The sequence below is a fragment of the Rhinopithecus bieti genome, unplaced genomic scaffold, assembly GCF_001698545.2.
Source record: "Rhinopithecus bieti isolate Rb0 unplaced genomic scaffold, ASM169854v2 scaffold_16097, whole genome shotgun sequence".
NCBI classification, from domain to species: domain Eukaryota; kingdom Metazoa; phylum Chordata; class Mammalia; order Primates; family Cercopithecidae; genus Rhinopithecus; species Rhinopithecus bieti.
This window is the reverse complement of record NW_016808851.1, coordinates 878266-897767: the sequence shown is the minus strand read 5'-3', so window position 1 is coordinate 897767 and position 19502 is coordinate 878266. Positions and strand designations below refer to the sequence as shown.

At 42.6% G+C, this 19502-nt stretch overlaps 1 protein-coding gene across 9 annotated transcripts in view; it reads right to left on the bottom strand.

Annotated features, from left to right (window-relative positions):
* PLEKHG1 (pleckstrin homology and RhoGEF domain containing G1) overlaps positions 1 to 19502 on the bottom strand; it is a 249421-nt gene that overhangs the window by 63101 nt on the left and 166818 nt on the right. For all 9 annotated transcript variants that reach the window (XM_017887627.1, XM_017887628.1, XM_017887629.1 and 6 more), the window contains one exon: positions 10758 to 10858. In XM_017887627.1, coding sequence (XP_017743116.1) covers positions 10758 to 10858 — 101 coding nt within the window. The remainder of the gene's footprint in view (positions 1 to 10757; positions 10859 to 19502) is intronic.

The following is a 19502-nucleotide window of genomic DNA, read 5'->3' as shown; positions in this document are numbered from 1 at the left end:
TGAGCCTCTGTCTCAAAAGTAAAATAAAATAAAATAAAATAAAATAAAAGAAAATAATAGCCAGAGAAACATTTTGGGCCAGTATTTTCCATTAGTAGAGGATGGGGTGCTCTGGATGTATTGTATCCTGGTCTTTCAGCATAGGTCCTCTCTCTTAGCAGGGAAGAACTGTGAGCAGACTCTATCATGTTCTTTCTTTCTTTCTTTTTTTTTTTTTTTTAGAGACAGACTCCTCCTGTTGCCCAGGCTGGTGTGCAGTGGTTGGTGTGATCTCGGCTCACTGCAACCTCCACCTCCCGGGTTCAAGCAATTCTCCCTCAGCCTCCTGAGTAGCTGGGACTACAGGTACCCGCCACCACACCTGACTAATTTTTTGTATTTTTAGTAGAGACAGGGTTTCACCGTGTTAGCCAGAATGGTCTTGATCTCCTGACCTCGTGATCTGCCGGCCTCAGCCTCCCAAAGTGCTGAGATTACAGGCGTGAGCCACCGCGCCCGGTCTTGTTATTTCTCATACTACAACAGAAACACTTCTTGGCAGGCCAGGCGTGGTGGCTCACACCTGTAATCTTAGCACTTTGGGAGGCCGAGGCAGGTGGATCACCTGAGGTCAGGAGTTTGAGACCAGCCTGACCAACATGGTGAAACCCTGTCTCTACTAAAAATACAACAGTTAGCTGGGCATGGTGGCGCATGCCTGTAATCCCAGCTACTCGTGGGGCTGAGGCAGGAGAATCACTTCACCAAAGAGGCAGAGGTTGCAGTGAGCTGAGGTCGCACCATTGCACTCCAGCCTAGACAACAAAACAAGACTCTGTCTCAAAAAACCAAAACAAAACCTTCTTGACAATCTTTAACCCCCTATGTTTTAAACTGAATGTTCAGATTGCCTCCAAGCTTTAGTTTCATCTCACGAGGGGACGTGCTGGTAGGAGGCAGTGTCTCAGGGGACCCAGCCAGGCTCCAGGTGTACCTCACCTGTGAATGAATGCCTGGCACTCGTTGCTCAAGAACCACAGAGCTGGGAGGGCACTCAGATACCTTCAGTTCCGACCCCTAATTTCTTTCTTTTTTTTTTTTTTGAGACGGAGTCTCGCTATGTCACCCAGACTGGAATGCAGTGGCCCAGTCTTGGCTCACTGCAAGCTCCGCCTCCTGGATTCTTGCCATTCTCCTGCCTCAGCCTCCTGAGTAGCTCTGACTGCAGGCGCCCACCACCACGCCCGGCTAATTTTTTGTATTTTTAGTGGAGATAGGGTTTCACTGTGTTAGCCAGGACGGTCTCGATCTCCTGACCTTGTGATCTGCCTGCCTCAGCCTCCCAAAGTGCTGAGATGACAGTTGTGAGCCACCGAGCCCGGCCCCGACCCCTAATTTTAAGGTGAGGAAACCATGGCTTGTTAAAGGAGGTAGCTTACCTTAGGTCACACTGCTAATAATGCATGGCCACAGCCATGGTTAGATTCAGGCCTTCTGAATCCCAGTCCTGTACTCTCCTAGAAACACATCTATTGAAAGAATTGTTTGCTGTTCCACTCAAGGGTGAGGGCCAGACTCCACACTGTCATATCTTCAACATGGTACTGCCTACCAGACAGGTCTTATTTGAGTTACCTGGTCAACTTTCCTTTACAACCCTTTTCTAAAACAGGATAAACACAATAAAAATGGGACTAGTAAAGAGGAAGTAATGGCTTTCTCTCATGCTCTTGTCACTGGGGCTATCATCCCCATGAAGCTGTTCCTATCTACTTTGTTTGCTTGCTATTCAATAAGCAATTGCTAAAAGACTGGATGTCAGGTAAGGAGGTTACAGGGGTAAAGAAAGTAGACAAAGGCCCTGTCCCATGTGTTTATGTTCTGATCACAGGCGAAAAGTACTAATAAGTGTGAATAGACAACCTAATACCACATTGTACTATGTGATATGAAGGAAACAGAGGGTAGTATGATAGAGAGCAACTGAGGCTGGGCAAGGGTGAAAGAAGGTTAGGACAGGCAGGGAAGGTTCTCTGAAGAGGTGATATTTGAGTGCAGGAAGACTTGGAAAAGAAAGTCATTTAAGAATGTGATTGCAGGCCGGGTACGGTGGCTCACGCCTATAGTACCAACACTTTGGGAGGTCGAGGTAGGTGGATCACCTGAGGCCAGGAGTTTGAGACCAACCTGGTCAACATGGTGAAGCCCCCTCTCTACTAAAAATACAAAAATTAACCAGGTATGGTGGCAAGCGCCTGTAATCCCAGCTACTTGGGAGGCTGAGGAGGGAGGGGCGCTTGAACCTGGGAGGCGGAGGATACACTGAGCCTAGATTGTACTACTGCACTCCAGCCTGGGCAACAGAGAGAGACTCCGTCTCAAAAAAAAAGAATGTGATTGCAAACCAGGATAGAATGAGTTTGGTGGGTTCTCCTGTGAGGTACACAAAGGAACCCACAGTGGCTGGAATTTGGTGGGCAACAGAGAGTGTGGCGGGATAGAGGAAGACATCTCGCTATAAAAGATATGCAAACACACAAAGTACTATGGGAGCACACTGGGGGCCCGGAATGCAGTGCATCAGCTACTGAAGACACTCCTAAATACCAGACACGGGACAATTCTACAGTTACAGTCTCAGGGGGTGGAGACTATGGATTTCTCATTCAATCAGTCATGTGCACTAGGATTGCATCAGTGTGGCTAATGTGCAACTTCACATGTGCACCAGGACTGCATCAGTGTGAGTAATCTGCAACTGCATATGTGCACCAGGACTGCATCAGCGTGAGTAATGTGCAACTGCACATGTGCACCAGGATTGCATCAGTGTGAGTAATGTACAACTGCACATGTGCACCAGGACTGCATCAGCGTAAGTAATCTGCAGCTGGACATGTGCACCAGGATTGCATCAGTGTGGCTAATGTGCAACCCCACATGTGCACTAGGAGTAAGAAATAACTCACAGATTGTGTTTTGTATTCAACGAGTCATCTTGCCTTCAGGATTTGGATGTTTTCTCTTTTCCTTGAGTAATTATTTTAAATATTTTCTCCTTTTTGAGTAGGACTGTTAAAACAAGTACAAAATTTCCTACTTGAGCTCAGGTCCCTTAGTTGGGTGGGAAATGAGAGCAAACACTGTTCTCTTTTACAGAATATATCCCATGTGAAGCTTTTCTGACCCCTGATGTGAACTTTGAGGGAGGAATTGTATTATGACCTTGAATCTTCTATTGCTTTACACTGAGAGAGATTCAAGGATGTGGCCCCTCCCCTTCCGGTCTGAGCAGCACTTCCTTTTCCCATTGCCTAATCAGCTGGCATTTTAACCCACTGCATCCACAGAGACACATATGCATGGAAGAGAAATTACTCCAATAATTTCACTCATACTTTCCAGGCACTGTTCTGGAAAAGTCCAGTTGAAAAAAGTGTGGGCAAAAATATCTCTGCCATTGTGCAGAAGTCAGACATTTTGGTGGTATGAAAATGCACTAAAAAAGAAAATGATTCCACCTTCTTTTGCCTTGCTGTTGTACGAATCCCATGATTTCACTCCCTAAATTACATTGCAAGGGGAAGCAAAAGCGTGGCCCAAAGAATTTCTTTTGTCTTCAGACATGTGTTAGTTGCTCTGTAAAGTCCCCCTCAGACAAAATTAATTGCACATTCCTCAGCATTCTCAAAGCATTCTGTTCCTTCCTTGATTATGTGGCTTATTGCCTCTGTTGTACAATGGTGTCATTCATCCTTACACTATTACACTAGTCCAGGGTTTCATGCAGAGTAATGACTCAACATAGGTATACTGAATAAAGAAAAGAGTTGAAGGAAAAAGGAAGGTTTTACTCTGATCTGAGGGAAGGAGAGAGCTTAGATGATTTTAATCTCCTAAGAAACAACTGAATGTCTAAAATCAGACATTCAATAAGGAGGAATGATCTTTATTTCCTCAGTCTTCATTCTTAAAGAAAGGCTCAAATTACCATTTAGGTAACTTTTCTGTATTCCAAGAGAGGGGTACTTTCTTTTAAAACTTGGCATTTCTTTTTTGGTTTGCAGTAAAACACGTTTTGGATTTTAGGGGCTGACTCAAATGAGGAAAGTGGTTTCTTTTGACTAACCCAGTTTCCTGACCTTGTGGTTATTTATTCCAGACACCAAACCAGAGACTTAAATTTCTAGGTTATCATAGGGATGGTAAGAGAAAGAGATATTTAGGTATCAAAAAGTACACAAAAATAAATTTTCAATTGTATCCCAAAACATTTCATGATGGAAGATTTTGTGAAATAGCAATTTAAATCTGGTCATATACCAATACTGACCAAAGATAGGACAAGGAAAGAAATTACATACTATTGTCATTTATGAACATGCCTGAAAAAATTATTTAAAAAATATAAATAAATTGGGCTGGGCACAGTGGCTCCCATCCCAGCACTTTGGGAGGCTGAGGTAGGTGGATCAAGGAGTTCGTGACCAACCTGGCCAACACGGTGAAATCCCGTCTCTACAAAAACACAAAAATCAGCTGGGCATGGTGGCATGCGCCTCTGTAGCCCCAGCTACTTGGGATGCTGAGGCAGGAGAATCACTTAACCCGGGAGATGGAGGCTGCAGTGACCCAAGATTGTGCCACTGCGCTCCAGCCTGGATGACAGAGTGAGACTGTCTCAAAAAAAATCAAACTAATCAGTGCCTAAATATACAAAACATCGTGACTGGGTAGGTTTATTCTAGTAATGTTACATATGGTTCAAATCAGATCCCCTATTAATATTTACATTATGAATAGAAAGAGTAAAATCATATGCTAACTTTATTAAAGGCATACTAAGCATTGAATAAAATTCAATATTCACAATAAAATCTTAGCAAAATAGGAAAAGTGTTTGTCTAAATCCATAACAAACATCACACTTAATGGCAAAACATTCCTGCTAATGCCAGAAAGAAGATAAGGATGCCAACATCTGAACAATGTTGTATAGGAAGACTTGCCCAAAGCAATAAGACATGAAAAAGACAATAAAGGGTAGAAGAATTGTAAAAGGTGACAAAAAAGCTTCCTCGTTTTCAGACATCATTGTCTACACAGAAATCCAAGAGATCTATGAACCACTCTTAGAACAGGAAAGTTGAGAAAGTTTGTTACAGTTTTGACATATAAAAATCAAAAGCATTGCTAGATGAGAATAATAGCCAATTTAAACAATAGAAAAAATGTTCTAGTCCAAATAACATCAAAAGCTATAAGCATTTAGGAAGAAAGTTTTAAAAGTCACATGTATTAAAAAAAACATAAAAGTTACATGTATGAATGTGATGGAGAAATTATAACACATTAAAGAAAATTTTAAAGGCTTGCTTGAAGACATATGTTTATGGATGGAATGACAGTAATGTAAAGATATTGATTCTGTCAATTAATCTATAAAATTTAATGCAATTTCAATGAAAATCCCAATAGAGGCCGGGTGCAGTGGATCAAGCCTGTAATCCCAGCACTTTGGGAGGCCGAGATGGGCGGATCACGAGGTCAGGAGATAGAGACCATCCTGGCTAACACGGTGAAACCCCGTCTCTACTAAAAAATACAAAAAAAAAAAAAAAAAAAAACTAGCCGGAAGAGGTGGCAGGCACCTGTAGTCCCAGCTACTCAGGAGGCTGAGGCAGGAGAATAGCGTAAACCCAGGAGGCGGAGCTTGCAGTGAGCTGAGATCCAGCCACTGCACTCCAGCCTGGGCGAGAGAGTGAGACTCCGTCTCAGAAAAAAAGAAAAAAGAAAAAAAAAATCCCAATAGAGTAGTTCAAAGAAATAACAAATTTAAAAAAATATTCCTTGACAGTGCAGAGTCAAGAAAAGCTAAGCCAGTGTTGAAGAAGAGCAACATATGTGGGCTTGATCATCAAAATAGTGTGGTATGGGACAAGAATGGGTGGGCCAGTGAAAGAGAACACAGACCCACACATCCATGTAAGTCTTTTTATTTTTATTTTTTGAGATGGAGTCTCGCTCTGTCGCCCAAGCTGGAGTGCAGTGGCAAAATTTTGGCTCACTGCAGCCTCTGTCTCCCAGGCTTAAGCAATTCTCCTGCCTCAGCCTCCTGAGTAGCTGGGATTATAGGCGCTTGCCGCCACACCTGGCTAATTTTTGTATTTTTGGTAGAGACAGGGTTTCGCTGTATTACCCAGGCTGGTCTCAAACTCCTAACCTCAGGTGATCCACCTGCCTTGGCCTCCCAAAGTACAGGGATTACAGACGTGAGCCACTGCACCCAGCTGAGAGAAGTATTTTTCAAATCAGTGGCTAGCCATATGGAAATAAGAGTTTAGATTTCCTACCATACACCATGCCTCCATCAGTGTTAGGCACATTAAGGACAAACGTGAAAGACAAAATTTTAAGACTTTTAGAAAAAAATAGAGTATATTATGCCCTGAGATTGAAAGGACTTAAAAAAAAAAAAACACACACACACAACATAAAACCTACATACTATAAAAAGTATACTTAGTGTAGTCGAACTTACACATTATACAACTTATTTTCAAATAAACCATATTTAAAGTTAAAAGGCATGTCTCATGGTAGGAGATATTTACATCTCACATAATCTGCAAAGATCACTAGCCAAAATTCATCAAGAACTCCTATATAACAATAAGAAAAAGAAATATCCCAATAGAACAATGGGCAATGGATATGAGCCAGAAAACTACAGAAGAAATAAAATTGGCCAACAGGAAAAGATGCTCAATTTTAACGCAATTGGCAAAATGCAGAAATAGATCATCACCAATGGATAATACATAGCTGTTAAATGAACTAGAGCTATAAATCCCAAAAACAATGTTGAGTGAAAATCACCTATAAGTTGACACCATGTATGCCATGTTTGAAATAGGTGCATGTGACACTTCTTTTATTTTTTTGAGACAGGGTCTTGCTCTGTTATCCAGGCTGGAGAGCAGTGGTGCCATCATAGCTCACTGCTGTCTCAAACTTCTGGGCTCAAGTGATCCTCCTGCCTCAGTCTCCTGTGTAGTAGGACCACAGGCATGTGCAACCATGTCCTGCTAACTTTTTGATTTTTTGTAGAGATGGGATTTTGCCATGTTGCCCAGGCTGGTCTCACACTCCTTGGCTCAAGCAGTCCTCTCACCTGGGCCTCCCACAGCATGTTACACATTTTAAATAAATACTCGTATATACAGTAATGGCAACAAAACCATGCTTGGGAAGGAAACGCCAAGTTTTGGATGGCAGTTCCAGCATAGTTGTGTACTAAGCCAGATTACTCTGGCTTCCCTGAGCCAATTCTGCACATCTCTTCTTAATTCCATGTTCAGTGATGTTGTGTTAGTAACTTGAAATCTGCTGTGATGGGAATGTTTATACCACAAAAATCAAAAAACATTATAAATTCCAGATCCTCCCTCCCCTTTCCCCACGCTGGAGAACTGGTTTACCAACACATCAGTGTGCCGTTCCTCACGGAGCAGAATGTGACTAGGGAAGGGGATATAACTGGATTCAATATTGTTTATAATGTCTTTATGCTTCAAACAAATTTTAAAGCAAATAAGGCACAAAGAAAGGAGTAATATGACAGACTCCCATGAGCCACGCCCGACTCTCTGACAGAATGTCTTTCTGTGCTTTTCTGTCTTTTGGAAATCTTCACTGAAAAAAGAAACCTAGTCAGTTGAATTTTTCAGGCCAGCATAATATCATTTCTTTATGCCCTCTTTAATTTTAGATTTAAGTCTTGCCTAGTTGGTCACAGTATTATTATATTATTTTGAAAAACCTGGACCTGAACTAACAGAAGCTGAAAGTTTTTATTTCAAGCCCCAACCACAGATTTGCCAGATAGGTGTATCTTTGAAATCGACACACCTATCGATTGGTTGAACCCGGGAGGCAGAGGTTGCAATGAGCCGAGATCGCACCACTGCACTCCAGCCTGGGTGATACAGTGAAACTGTGCCTCAGGGAAAAAAGAAAAAAGAGAGAGAGGGAAAAGAACAGAGACGTGATTCAGGAATGTAAATCTCAGTCACCTAACTTCTACAGATTGGGGTCCACTGCAAAGATCACTTCTTGCTAACTCATTCGTTCGTTCATTCATTCATTCATTCATTCGAGATGGAGTCTCACTCTGTCATCCAGGCTGGAGTATAGTGGCATGATCTCGGCTCACTGCAACCTCCATCTCCTGGGTTCAAGTGATTCTCCTGCCTTGGCCTCCCAAGTAGCTGGGATTACAGGCATGTGCCACGATGCCTGGCTAATTTTTTTTGTATTTTTAGTAGAGATAGGGTTTTGCCATGCTGGCCAGCCTGTGATCTGCCCACCTCGGCCTCCCAAAGTGCTGGGATTACAGGTGTAAGCTACCATGTCCAGCCTCATTCTTATCTTTCTTTAAATTAGGAGACACAGAAAGATTTAAACTCCAGGGATTAAGAGCCCCTCCTGGAGTAAGCCACACTTCATGAACCAGAGAAGCAAGGCTCCACTCTGGCAAGAGGGCACGTGGCTGAATGCCTGGGGTTTGGAGTCAGAGAGGCTCAGATAATGCATATGAAATGAAAATGCACCTAAAGCTCTATGGCCTCTGGTATGGAGCAAGCACTCTATAAATATGCCTTACCATCAACTCACAGCCAAACCACAGAAGACCTAGGCCAGGGGCCTCCCAGGATCTAGCCCTCTTGCTTCCTTCTGGGTTACAGGGCCATTAGCAGGCTCTGGAAGGAGAAACTATGCAGGGGCTCACAGGATTTTATCATCAGTGATTGCACAATGAGGGCTGGCTTTCACACCAGCACATTACTAATGAACATGTAGACTCTGGATTCTCCAATTCAGTTTCTACGCCCTCTCTCTATTTTCTTTTTATTTTGTTTATTTATCTAGACTGTGTATCTCAACCATGGCTGCACATTCCAAACACCTGAGGACCTTTGAAAAATTCTGATGTTCTGGCCCCACCTTGACCAACGAGTCAGAATTTCTGAAGGTAGGATCCAGTTTCCCAGGTGATTCCAGTGGGTAGCCCAGGTTGAGAAATACTGATACAAAATACACAAACTGTTTTTCAAAGTCTGTGTCAAATGAAAAAAGTTCTGTGGTAACACTGACACTTCCTACATCCTAGGCTTTCAGAATTAAAGGATAAGGTATTTCAAGTCAAGGAACTTGTCTCCCACAGGTCAGGCTTGTGCTAGGTGTTGGGATTCAAGGGTGGCAAAGGAGATGTGAATCCTGCCCTCAAGGAGCTCACATTTACCAATTTTAGTAAGCCAAGATGGGTAGGACTGAGCTTGTGTTTACAGCTGAGTCATAAAATGACAGGGCACTGCAGAACTTTATAATGGGATTTCACTATCGCAAAGTCAAGAACATCATGGGCTTATATTTTGGTACTTCCTCTGTGCTGGCACTTTAGGTTTATCAGTTCACAGGAGCTTCACCGTAACCATATGAGGGAGATTTTCCTATTATTTCCATTCCTTCCCTCAATACAAGTTTGGATGCCTCCTATGGGCCAGGCACCATTTTAGACACTTAGACAGTAACAAAACACACTCCTGTCCTTGTGGAGCAAGTGTTTTGTGAGTCAGGGTGGAGAGGAAAGAAACAAGAGGCATAGTATAAAAGTTGATCATTAGTATGTTAGAAATTGATGAGTGCCATGAGGAAAAGGACAAGTGGAGAAGGTAAGGTATATGTGGATACTCAGGGAGCCTCAGCGAGAAGAAGGAGTTGAGATACAGGGGTTAATTTCATTCCCTTTAAAGATTCACCCAACACATACAGGGGGCTTTGCTGGGATGCAAAGTCATGTATGTTGTACACTAGCTTCTGTGCTCTTAACCAGACTACTAACTTGTCTTTCCTTTTTTTTTTTTTTTTTGAGATGAAATCTTGCTCTGTCACCCTGGCTGGACAGATTGCAGTGGTGCAATCTTGGCTCACTGCAACTTCCACCTCCTGGGTTCAAGCAATTCTCCTGTCTCAGCCTCCTGAGTAGCTGGGATTACAGGTGTGTACCACCATACCTGGCTAATTTTTATATTTTTAGTAGAGATGGGGTTTCACCATATTGGCCAGGCTGGTCTCGAACTCCTAACCTCAAGTGATCTTTCCACCTTGGCCTACCAAAGTGCTGGGATTACAGGTGTCAGCCACCATGTCTGGCCCTAACTTTTCTTTCAAGCAGCATTAATATAATGACTTATTTATTCACTCTCTGTCTTATTTACTATTTAAATTTTCTAGTCCAGTGTCTGCTACATACTTACATTTTTAATTAAACTGATTATTTGAAATTATCAATTCAATTGAATTAGTATGTTATGACTTGAACTATGTATTGTATGTTTACTGTGTCCAGCCCACTCCCCAGGTAGAAGAAAAGTTATAGAAATTCCAGTGTAGCTGGGGATCCTGGAGACTAAGCAAGTACATATTCTTGGATGTCCTGTTCATGTCATGTTGTGGAAGAAAAGATGTCATTGTCCCACCAGGGCAAATAGGTTTCTTCTCTGAGCCAGGAGGATGGAGAGTAAGAGAATATGGAATATATGTGAGACTCATAAGGAAATAAGGATACTTCTAAGTAGAAAGCTTCATGACACAATAGCCCACAAAAATGTATAAAGATGAGTCAGGGCTTACAGGTAAAGTTTCTCAGGCTGCATTCATTTGAGAAATGTTCATAATGTTTCTATGGGAGAATGATCTTTTGAATATTAACTTACCTATTGAAGTGGTAGATATCCTGTATGTTTCCAAAAAGGGCTGATCTTTCTTCGGTCCCCAGGGGAAGTTTTGTTTGGTCCCTGATGCAGTCAAAGTAATCCTGTGAGATCAATGAGAAGGATGCCTTAAACACTCATGTCCTTTCTAAGTCACCTTTAATTATGCCCAGTGAATCTTTCATATCTGTTTCAAGTAATTATTATACTAATGTGCTCATTAACTCTGAGAGTACACAGTTGCTCTCTTATTACTGGCCCTAATACTCACCTATTTATAGAACGAAGAGTTTTAGCAAAGAGAAAGAGTATGGTATACATTCTATCTACCCCCTAAATATATTAGAGCTTCCCTAGATGGGCCTACAGGGACCACAGTGCCCATAACGTCAGTTTTGCTATAACCACATTGTCCGCTGTTTCTTTGACTGATTGGTGTGATAAAAACATACTCTAAAATTCATATAGTGAAAAGCCAGAAATAAAAATTCTGAACTGACAGAATTGTTTTAAACATAACCTTTAAGTCACAAAACTATCTGTTGTTAAACTATAGAACCAAATTCTTTTTCAAATACCAACTTATTTTTTTAAGTGAAAAAAATAAGCATATAATTTACTTATGCTCTCTGCTATGCTGTGTTAATGAGCCACGAAAAACTCTCAATTTATTTTATATGTTTTAACACAGAAACAGCTCCCAGGCAGATCTGCTGTGGATTCAGACCCACAGTGGGTTAAACTGACATGGCTTAGAAGCAATTTGAACTGCTGAGAAAGATGAAGGCTGCTTTCTGCCCCGTGTGTGCTAAAGAGTTCATAACTGAGTGTTCCCCTTTCCTAGCAAGACTTGAAAAATGATTCTGTAGGAGGCAGGAACACAATAAAGAAAAAACAGCTGAAATAACGTAAAGTAAAAAATAAATATAGTCCTCGCCCTAGGCTGAACGATGAAGTATGGCTCCCTCCCAAATGCAACATGGCGGTCTGCGGCATTTAGAGGAAGTAACTCTGTGGAAAGTCAAGCAGACCAGGAAAATCCCAGCACCGCAGCCGCATTCCAATGTCCAACAGCAAACACTGTTGTGTTTAGATGCAGCTAGAGAAAGGAGAAGCTGAAATATAAGAACAATTAGATAATTGTTTCTTATACCTTTTATTAATCCACCTTCATTCTCTCATGTTCTTTAGGTTCCTCCAATGCAAAATAGGCATCATTAACTTTCTCAAACAGCACATTTCACAGTTTGCATCAAATTAGGTTTCATTCCAGTTCTTTCATACTAAAATCACTGTCAGGCATAAACCAATGTTCATAAACTTTTTTTCAAAACAAGCTCTGTGGTAACAACTTTTCTTCTTAAGAAAGTAGTCACCGGCCGGGGGCGGTGGCTCAAACCTCTAATCCCAGCACTTTGGGAGGCCAAGACGGGCGGATCACGAGGTCAGGAGATCGAGACCATCCTGCCTAACACGGTGAAACCCCGTCTCTACTAAAAAATACAAAAAACTAGCCGGGCGTGGTGGCGGGCGCCTGTAGTCCCAGATACTCGGGAAGCTGAGGCAGGAGAATGGCGTGAACCCGGGAGGCGGAGCTTGCAGTGAGCCGAGATTGCACCACTGCACTCCAGCCTGGGCGACAGAGCAAGAGCAAGACTCTGTCTCAAAAAAAAAAAAAAAAAAAAAAAAAAAAGAAAGTAGTCACCTCAATAAGAAAGTAGATTCAAAAGATTTAAAAGTAGTTGGCAATAAAATCCCCAAATAGCTTGGCCTGTTCTCCTTACTGTTTTTTTGTTTTTGTTTTTGAGACAGAATCTCTCTCTGTTGCCAGGCTGGAGTGCAGTGGCACAATCTTGGCTCACTGCAACCTCTGCCTCCTGGGTTCGAACAATTCTCCTGCCTCAGCCTCCCAAGTAGCTGGTACTACAGGCACGCACCACCATGCCCGGCTAATTTTTGTGTTTTTGATAGCAACAGGGTTTCATCTTGTTGGCTAGGATGGTCTCGATCTCTTGACCTCTTGATCCGCCCACCTCGGCCTCCCAAAGTGCTGGGATTACAGGCATGAGTCACCACGCCTGGCCGTCTCCTTACTGTTATAAATGGAACAATCATAAGAGCTTGAGTACCTGCATAGGACAGGCCCAAAAAAGACGCAAAAAGAAAAACAAATGGAGGCCAGAATTGAAAGAATGGTACATTTTGAACAACATATAAACCATACACTCCCTCAAAATAAATATATTCATCGATATTTCTGTTAAATTACACATGGTCCAAAAGGATGGACTAATACTCAATGTGCAGTGACTGTTTGTATTTAATAGCAGCTTAAGAGTTTGCTGGACATTTTGGAGGGCATATTGTACACAAAATTAAGAAGGTAAAACAGAAGGATGTAGATAGGCATGAGCCACACCAGCATGGCAGGATGAGGGGTGGGGCAGAGGTGGCGGATGCAAGCCACATTCACCTGGCTGAATTCAGAGGCTCCGCAGTGGGGCTGAAAGAGAGAATGAACAATCCTTTCTCTTACTTCAAGTGTTAAGCTTGCTCATTTGCAGAAACCTGATACTAAATTCTTCATGTGAGAGAAAGATTGAGTTAAGGGGCTTAAAGAATTTCATCTGGGGTTACAGACAAAGAACCGTGGCCTGCATCCAACAACTGATGGCCCATCGCCAGCTCAAAGAGGTTCAAAAACCTCAGAGTCCATGACAGAGAAACTAAATTTTAAAAGTTGCTTGTTTTCAGAAATTATTGAGAAAACAGATCGTGAGGAGTCCACATTTTTGTAGATGACTCTAGAAAACAGATCAAAGTTGTATGGTCATAACTAGTTCCCCCCACTGATCACAAGCACATCTTTTAAATATAATACTTTAACCCAAGACTAGTTCCTGAAAACTATGGCAGCATGCCCTGTATTCGCAGCTGTAATCATCTGTAGCCAAAATGAGTGGTTTGAAGCTTGGTGATAATAACAGTTCATTCTGCGCCCGAAATGACAGAGTAAGGACACCAACGAAATTTATTAGAGCCTGTCATGCTGCTTATTAATTTTATTGGCTTGATGTCAGCACCTATGGCTACCCTACTGCTAACAACTATGAAGGATCAATTTAAAACTTTTGCAGTGAAAACAATTATTCTCCAAGAGGATCAAAGAATTTACTTTGGTGAGGGAAGGAGCAGAGAGTACACACAAAAAAGGACTTTTCACCATTTGAATGATTTTCTGTGATCTAAAATTTCTCCTATTTATTTTCTAATCAGTTTATGTCCTTAAGATCTCTATCATTATAAGATTTGCGCCCGAGCATCCTCCTCTAATTAACTTTTTCATTCCTTGTAATATCTGTTATTGAAAATATCCAAGTAGATATCCAAGTAGATCTGACTTGGTCCTATTCAAAGTATGGGAAGTGGGCAGGAGCCAATTTGCAAACTGTTTGCTGCTGATCTAGAAGGAGATAAGTACAGACATCAAGTAAGCATGCAGAAACGTTTTACAGTAGTTTACAGAATGATTTAATATTAACCTAATAATAAATTTGTGCTTGTACTTTGTACATCTTATTCTTCTTCTAACTTTTCTGGCATTCTTTTTTAAATTGTATTTTGCAAAAGAATCAGTGTGTGATTGATGGAAAGAAAACACACACACTTGCCCCTCACCATGGATGGTTTGAGAAGCTCTGATCTACATAACCATTCAGCAGGGACATGCTATAGAAAGAAGAACTGAGACAGAAGGCAAATTCAGCGCCCTTGGGAGTTTACCTTATTTCTATGAGATGCCCAGAAATAGGTTAGTTTATGGCTCCTCCACTTCCCTTCTTTCTCTGATATCACATTACTTTTTTTTTGTGAGACAGAGTCTCGCTCTGTCGCCCAAACTGGAATGCAGTGGCACAATCTTGGCTCGCTACGACCTCCACCTCCCAAGTTCAAGCTATTCTCCTGCCTCAACCCCCTCGAGTAGCTGGGATTACAGGTGTGCGCCATCATGCCCAGCTAATTTTTGTATGTTTAGTAGAGACGGGGTTTCGCCATGTGGGCTAGGCTGGTCTCAAACTCCTGACCTCAGGTGATCCACCTGCCTTGGCCTCCCAAAGTGCTGAGATTACAGGTGTGGGCCACCGCGCCCAGCCCTGAGAAATAATTTTTTTTTCATTTCTCCAACCCCTCTACCTTTTCTAGAAAGTAGTCTGTTTATCCAAAAACTTGCCTTTCAAATTTCATGTATTACATTGGGATGCCTCTGAAACTAGAATAACTTACATGTGTATAGTAATTTACAGTTTAAAAGCACATTAACATTCATTTATACAAACCTTCCTCCCATCTTTTTATTTTGAGAATGTAAGAATGTGTGCCAAGTGCTGTTTTACAAGTTAGGAATTAAAAAAAAAAAATGAATAAAACATGATCCCTTCCCCCAGCAAGCTCCCTGTCTAGTTGAAGAGCCAAGTGTAAACAAATAAATAGAATACAGTGTTTTGGCAGCAAGACTGATAAATATTCAGTTCACAAGAGAGGGCAGGAAAGGCAGAAGTGGTCAGTTCCAGGGAGGGGAGAGGCTTCATAGGGAAGGTGAGGGTGGAGCTGAATCTTGAAGGATGAAGTTTCAATACAGTGAAAGGAAGAAGGAGACAACATCCAGGAGGCCAGAAATGGGTAAACAAAGGCACAGGGTAACAAAAAGGGCACTAAAAGGAGTTGAAAAGGGCTAGATTTCAGGCCATCCAGATGTCAGGGTTGAGACCAGCTGGACAGAACGGGGCGTGAGCCTGAACACATAGACCCTTGAAGGTGGGCCTGCACTGCTAGATGAGGCTAAATGGGGGCGGGGAAAGGTCATGCAGAATCTTCCATGCTACATAGCAGGTGGTAACCACTGAAGGGCGTGGTGAGATTAAAGATGGTTCCATCATCAATAAAGAAAACAGGGCCAGGTGCAGTGGCTCATGCCTGTAATCCCAGCACTTTGCGAGGCAAAGGCAGGTGGATCACCTGAGGTCAGGAGTTCAAGACCAGCCTGGGCAACATGGTGAAACTCTACCTCTACTAAAAATACAAAATTTAGCGGCGTTGGTGGCAGGCGCCCGTAATCTCAGCTACTCGGGAGGCTGAGGCAGGAGAACTACTTGAACCCGGGAGGCAAAGGTTGCAGCGAGATGAGATTGTACCATTGCACTCCAGCCTGGGCAACAAGAGCTAAACTCTGTCTTAAAAAAAAAAGAAAGAAAGAAAGAAAAAGAAAATAGGGGAGAAGCTATAAAGCTGCTATGGAGGCTGGTTAGGTGATGCGTGCAGCAGCACAGGTATGCGCAGACCAACTCCTAACCCTGAGTCAGGTGGAGAGGAGAGGTATTTAATGGGATGTGGAGAATAAGAGAAAGGAGGGAGTCCAGGGTGACAGCACGGTTGAAGTGACTGATCAGCCATGTGGCCTTTCAGTGGAAGGAAGTCTAGGGCTCCTCTCTCCCCATCACTTCCCACCCTAAGGAGGAAGCTGCTGTTTCTCCAGCTCCCAGGAAGGATGCTTCTCATCCACTGTGGCATGAGTGAGTTAAAGTCAATGAGTACATGGGGACCCATCTGTCTCCTCTTCCTTTTGGCTGTAGCATGGAGACAGCAGGGCTGCTTCCTCCAGGGAGAAGGACCCATTGGTTTCTGTTCTCTGATTTTCCTTCCTAGGTGGCTAGTGAGGTAAAACCAAGCCAGGGCCAGCTCCAGCGGGCCCCATCTGCAGAGGCCTGGGCAGGGTTATTCTGAGGTTTGGTACCCCCCGGACTGGACTTCTTCAAGCCAAGATGAAATGCTGAAAGGCATCTTTGGGGGTTTGTGGTGAAAGGAGACGGTTCTACTTTTGGCCTAGTTAATCCAGATCGTAGATTTCCATGTGCTCAGACTGGCTCGTTTTGTTCTTGCTAGGGCCCAAGCTCTAAGAAGAAATAGGGGTTTGATTTTCCAGCCACTGTCCTTTGCACAAAGAGTGCTCTTTCAGAACATCGTGACTGATAAGACATTGGTTCAGGGCCGGGCGCGGTGGCTCACGTCTGTAATCCCCACATTTTGGGAGGCTGAAGCAGGTGGATCACCTGAAGTCAAGAGTTCCAGACCAGCCTGGCCCAGCATGGTGAAACTCCATCTCTACTAAAAATACAAAAATATTAGCTAAGTGTGGTGGTAGGCAGCTGTAATCCCAGCGACTTGGGGGCTGAGGCAGGGGAATTGCTTGAACCCAGGATGCAGAGGCTGCAGTGAGTTAAGATTGCACCATTGCACTCCAGCCTGGGCAGCAAGAACAAAACCTCGTCTCAAAAAAAAAAAAAGAAAGAAAGAAAGAAATGATGAGGATATGGGCTTTATCCCTCTTGTAGGTGCCCAAAGGAGAATGAGGGAGAAAAATATGTAAAAGAAGTTCAGAGTTTGACTATTTAAGTGCTACAAGAATTATTTACAAAATACTGTGAGTACAGAAGAACACATTCCAAATGAAAGAAGCCCTTTATCTTTCTTCCAAATAAGCCACTGAACAGGGTATAGTAAAATGTCCTGCTGTAGCCTATAGATAAAAGAATCAGAAGTCCAATCTTCCAGTGAATCTCTTTTCTCTTCTTTCCCTGTGCACATCTACGGAGGAGGAAGGTACAGCCAAAGAAACGGGATCTGGGGAATCGTGGTCTCTGGCCACTGCATTAGGCTGGATACAAAAAAGCTCTTACTGTGGGGACAGTGTTTTCCCTGGGTCCATACAGTCTAGACCCCACACCACAGAGAAATGTACTGAAAATCCAATGTAGAAGGAATGGGACACAATCTTTCTGGCAACAGCTTTGGGCAGGGGAAAGGAAAGGGAAGAAAGAAAAAGAGAGGGTTGGGCCGGGAGCAGTGGCTCATGCCTGTAATCCCAGCACTTTGGGAGGCCTAGGCAGGCAGGTTACCAGAGGTCAGGAGCTTGAGACCAGCCTGGCCAACATGGCGAAACCCCATCTCTACTAAAAATACCAAAAAAAAAAAAAAAAAAAAAAAGAAAGAAAAAAATTAGCCAGGCGTGGTGGCAGGCACCTGTAATCCCAGCTACTTGGGAGACTGAGGCAGGAGAATTGCTTGAACCCAGGAGGCAGAGGTTGAAGTTAGCTGAGATTGTGCCACTGTACTCCAGCCTGGATGACAGAGTGAGACTCCAAAAAAAAAGGAAAAAGAAAAAGGGGAAGACAAAGGACAAAGGGGGAAGAAAGATATGATATAGAGGTTGATCTCAATGTGTGGAACTCTGTTAATGGCTCTGAGATGTCTGAGTAAAAGAATAAAATTGGGTGGTTTCAGCCTCATTTACCATCTATAATACTTGCAGTACATAAACCATTGGTAAAAAATGTCAGGAATGGCCTCTTGTTAAGCTGTGACAGATGATACATGCGCCTATTCAGTCCCCTCTATTGTTTTCCTACTTCCTCCTGAAACGGGGAGAGCTGAGAGCTTTCTCATAGTGGGGCGATGGGCCAGCCAGGCCTAGGAAGGGGCAGGAGGTAGCAGCTCTCCCCAGAAAAAGAAACTTGGAACAGGAATTCTGTCAAAAAATAGAAATGATGAGTAGAAAGAGAAATACATCTTTGCTTGAAGACAATTAGGAATATTTGTTTGGTTTTCCCCTAAAGACTTTAAGCAAAAGCACATTTATGAACAAGATATTTAGAAATAGAATTAGTATTAATACGTTAAAGTTCTTAAAACAACTGGACGCCCATCTTTTCCTACACTCTGACAATCATTACCGAAATCAGTTGTCTTAGGCTCACCCTTGCATCCCAGCACTTTGGGAGGCTGAAGAAGGTGGATCACCTGAGGTCAGGAGTTCGAGACCAGCCTAAAACCCTGTCTCTATGAAAATACAAAAATTAGCTGGGCATGGTGGCACACACCTGTAATACCAGCTACTCGGGAGGTTGAGGCAGGACAATCGCTTGAACCTGGGAGGTGGAGGTTGTAGTGAGCCGACATTGCACCACTGCACTTCAGCCTGGGCAGATCACAAGGTCAAGTGATCGAGACCATCCTGGCCAACATGGTGAAACCTCGTCTCTACTAAAAATACAAAAATTTGCTGGGCATGGTGGCACGTCCCTGTAGTCCCAGCTACTTGGGAGGCTGAGGCAGGAGAATCGCTTGAACCCAGGAGGTGGAGGTTGAAGTGAGCTGAGATCGTGCCACTGCCCTTTAGCCTGGGCAACAGAGTGAGACTCCATCTCAAAGAAAAAAAGAAAGAAAGAAAAATAAAGAAATCAATTGTCTTTATTTACTTCATAGTGATGTCATTTATTGACTTCATGTGGATATGTATAAATGTGGTGAAACCTAAAAAAGTCATAATAATGGAAAAGCAATTTGGTATAAATATAACACTAAAATTAGTTCCTTATATTACCTTTTGGTATAACAATTAGAAAAGTCCTTATAAGAGGCCTTTTTACGGTAATAATGTAGCAGAAAAACTTAATTTTCTGTTGCCTTGTTAAATATTTATTTTTGAAATTGCACAGTTTCCAAATTACATTGACAATATTCTCATATGCCAAAGTGCTTCTAAAACAGAGAGAGGTAGACAGATGGCCATGATGAAGTCCTGCTGCATACTGAAATATCTTTCCAGACCTATTTGCAACCTCCCATTGCTGTTTTTTCTATAGTGTAAATCCTATCATTATTTGTAGCTACCAAAAAAAAAAAAAAAAAAAA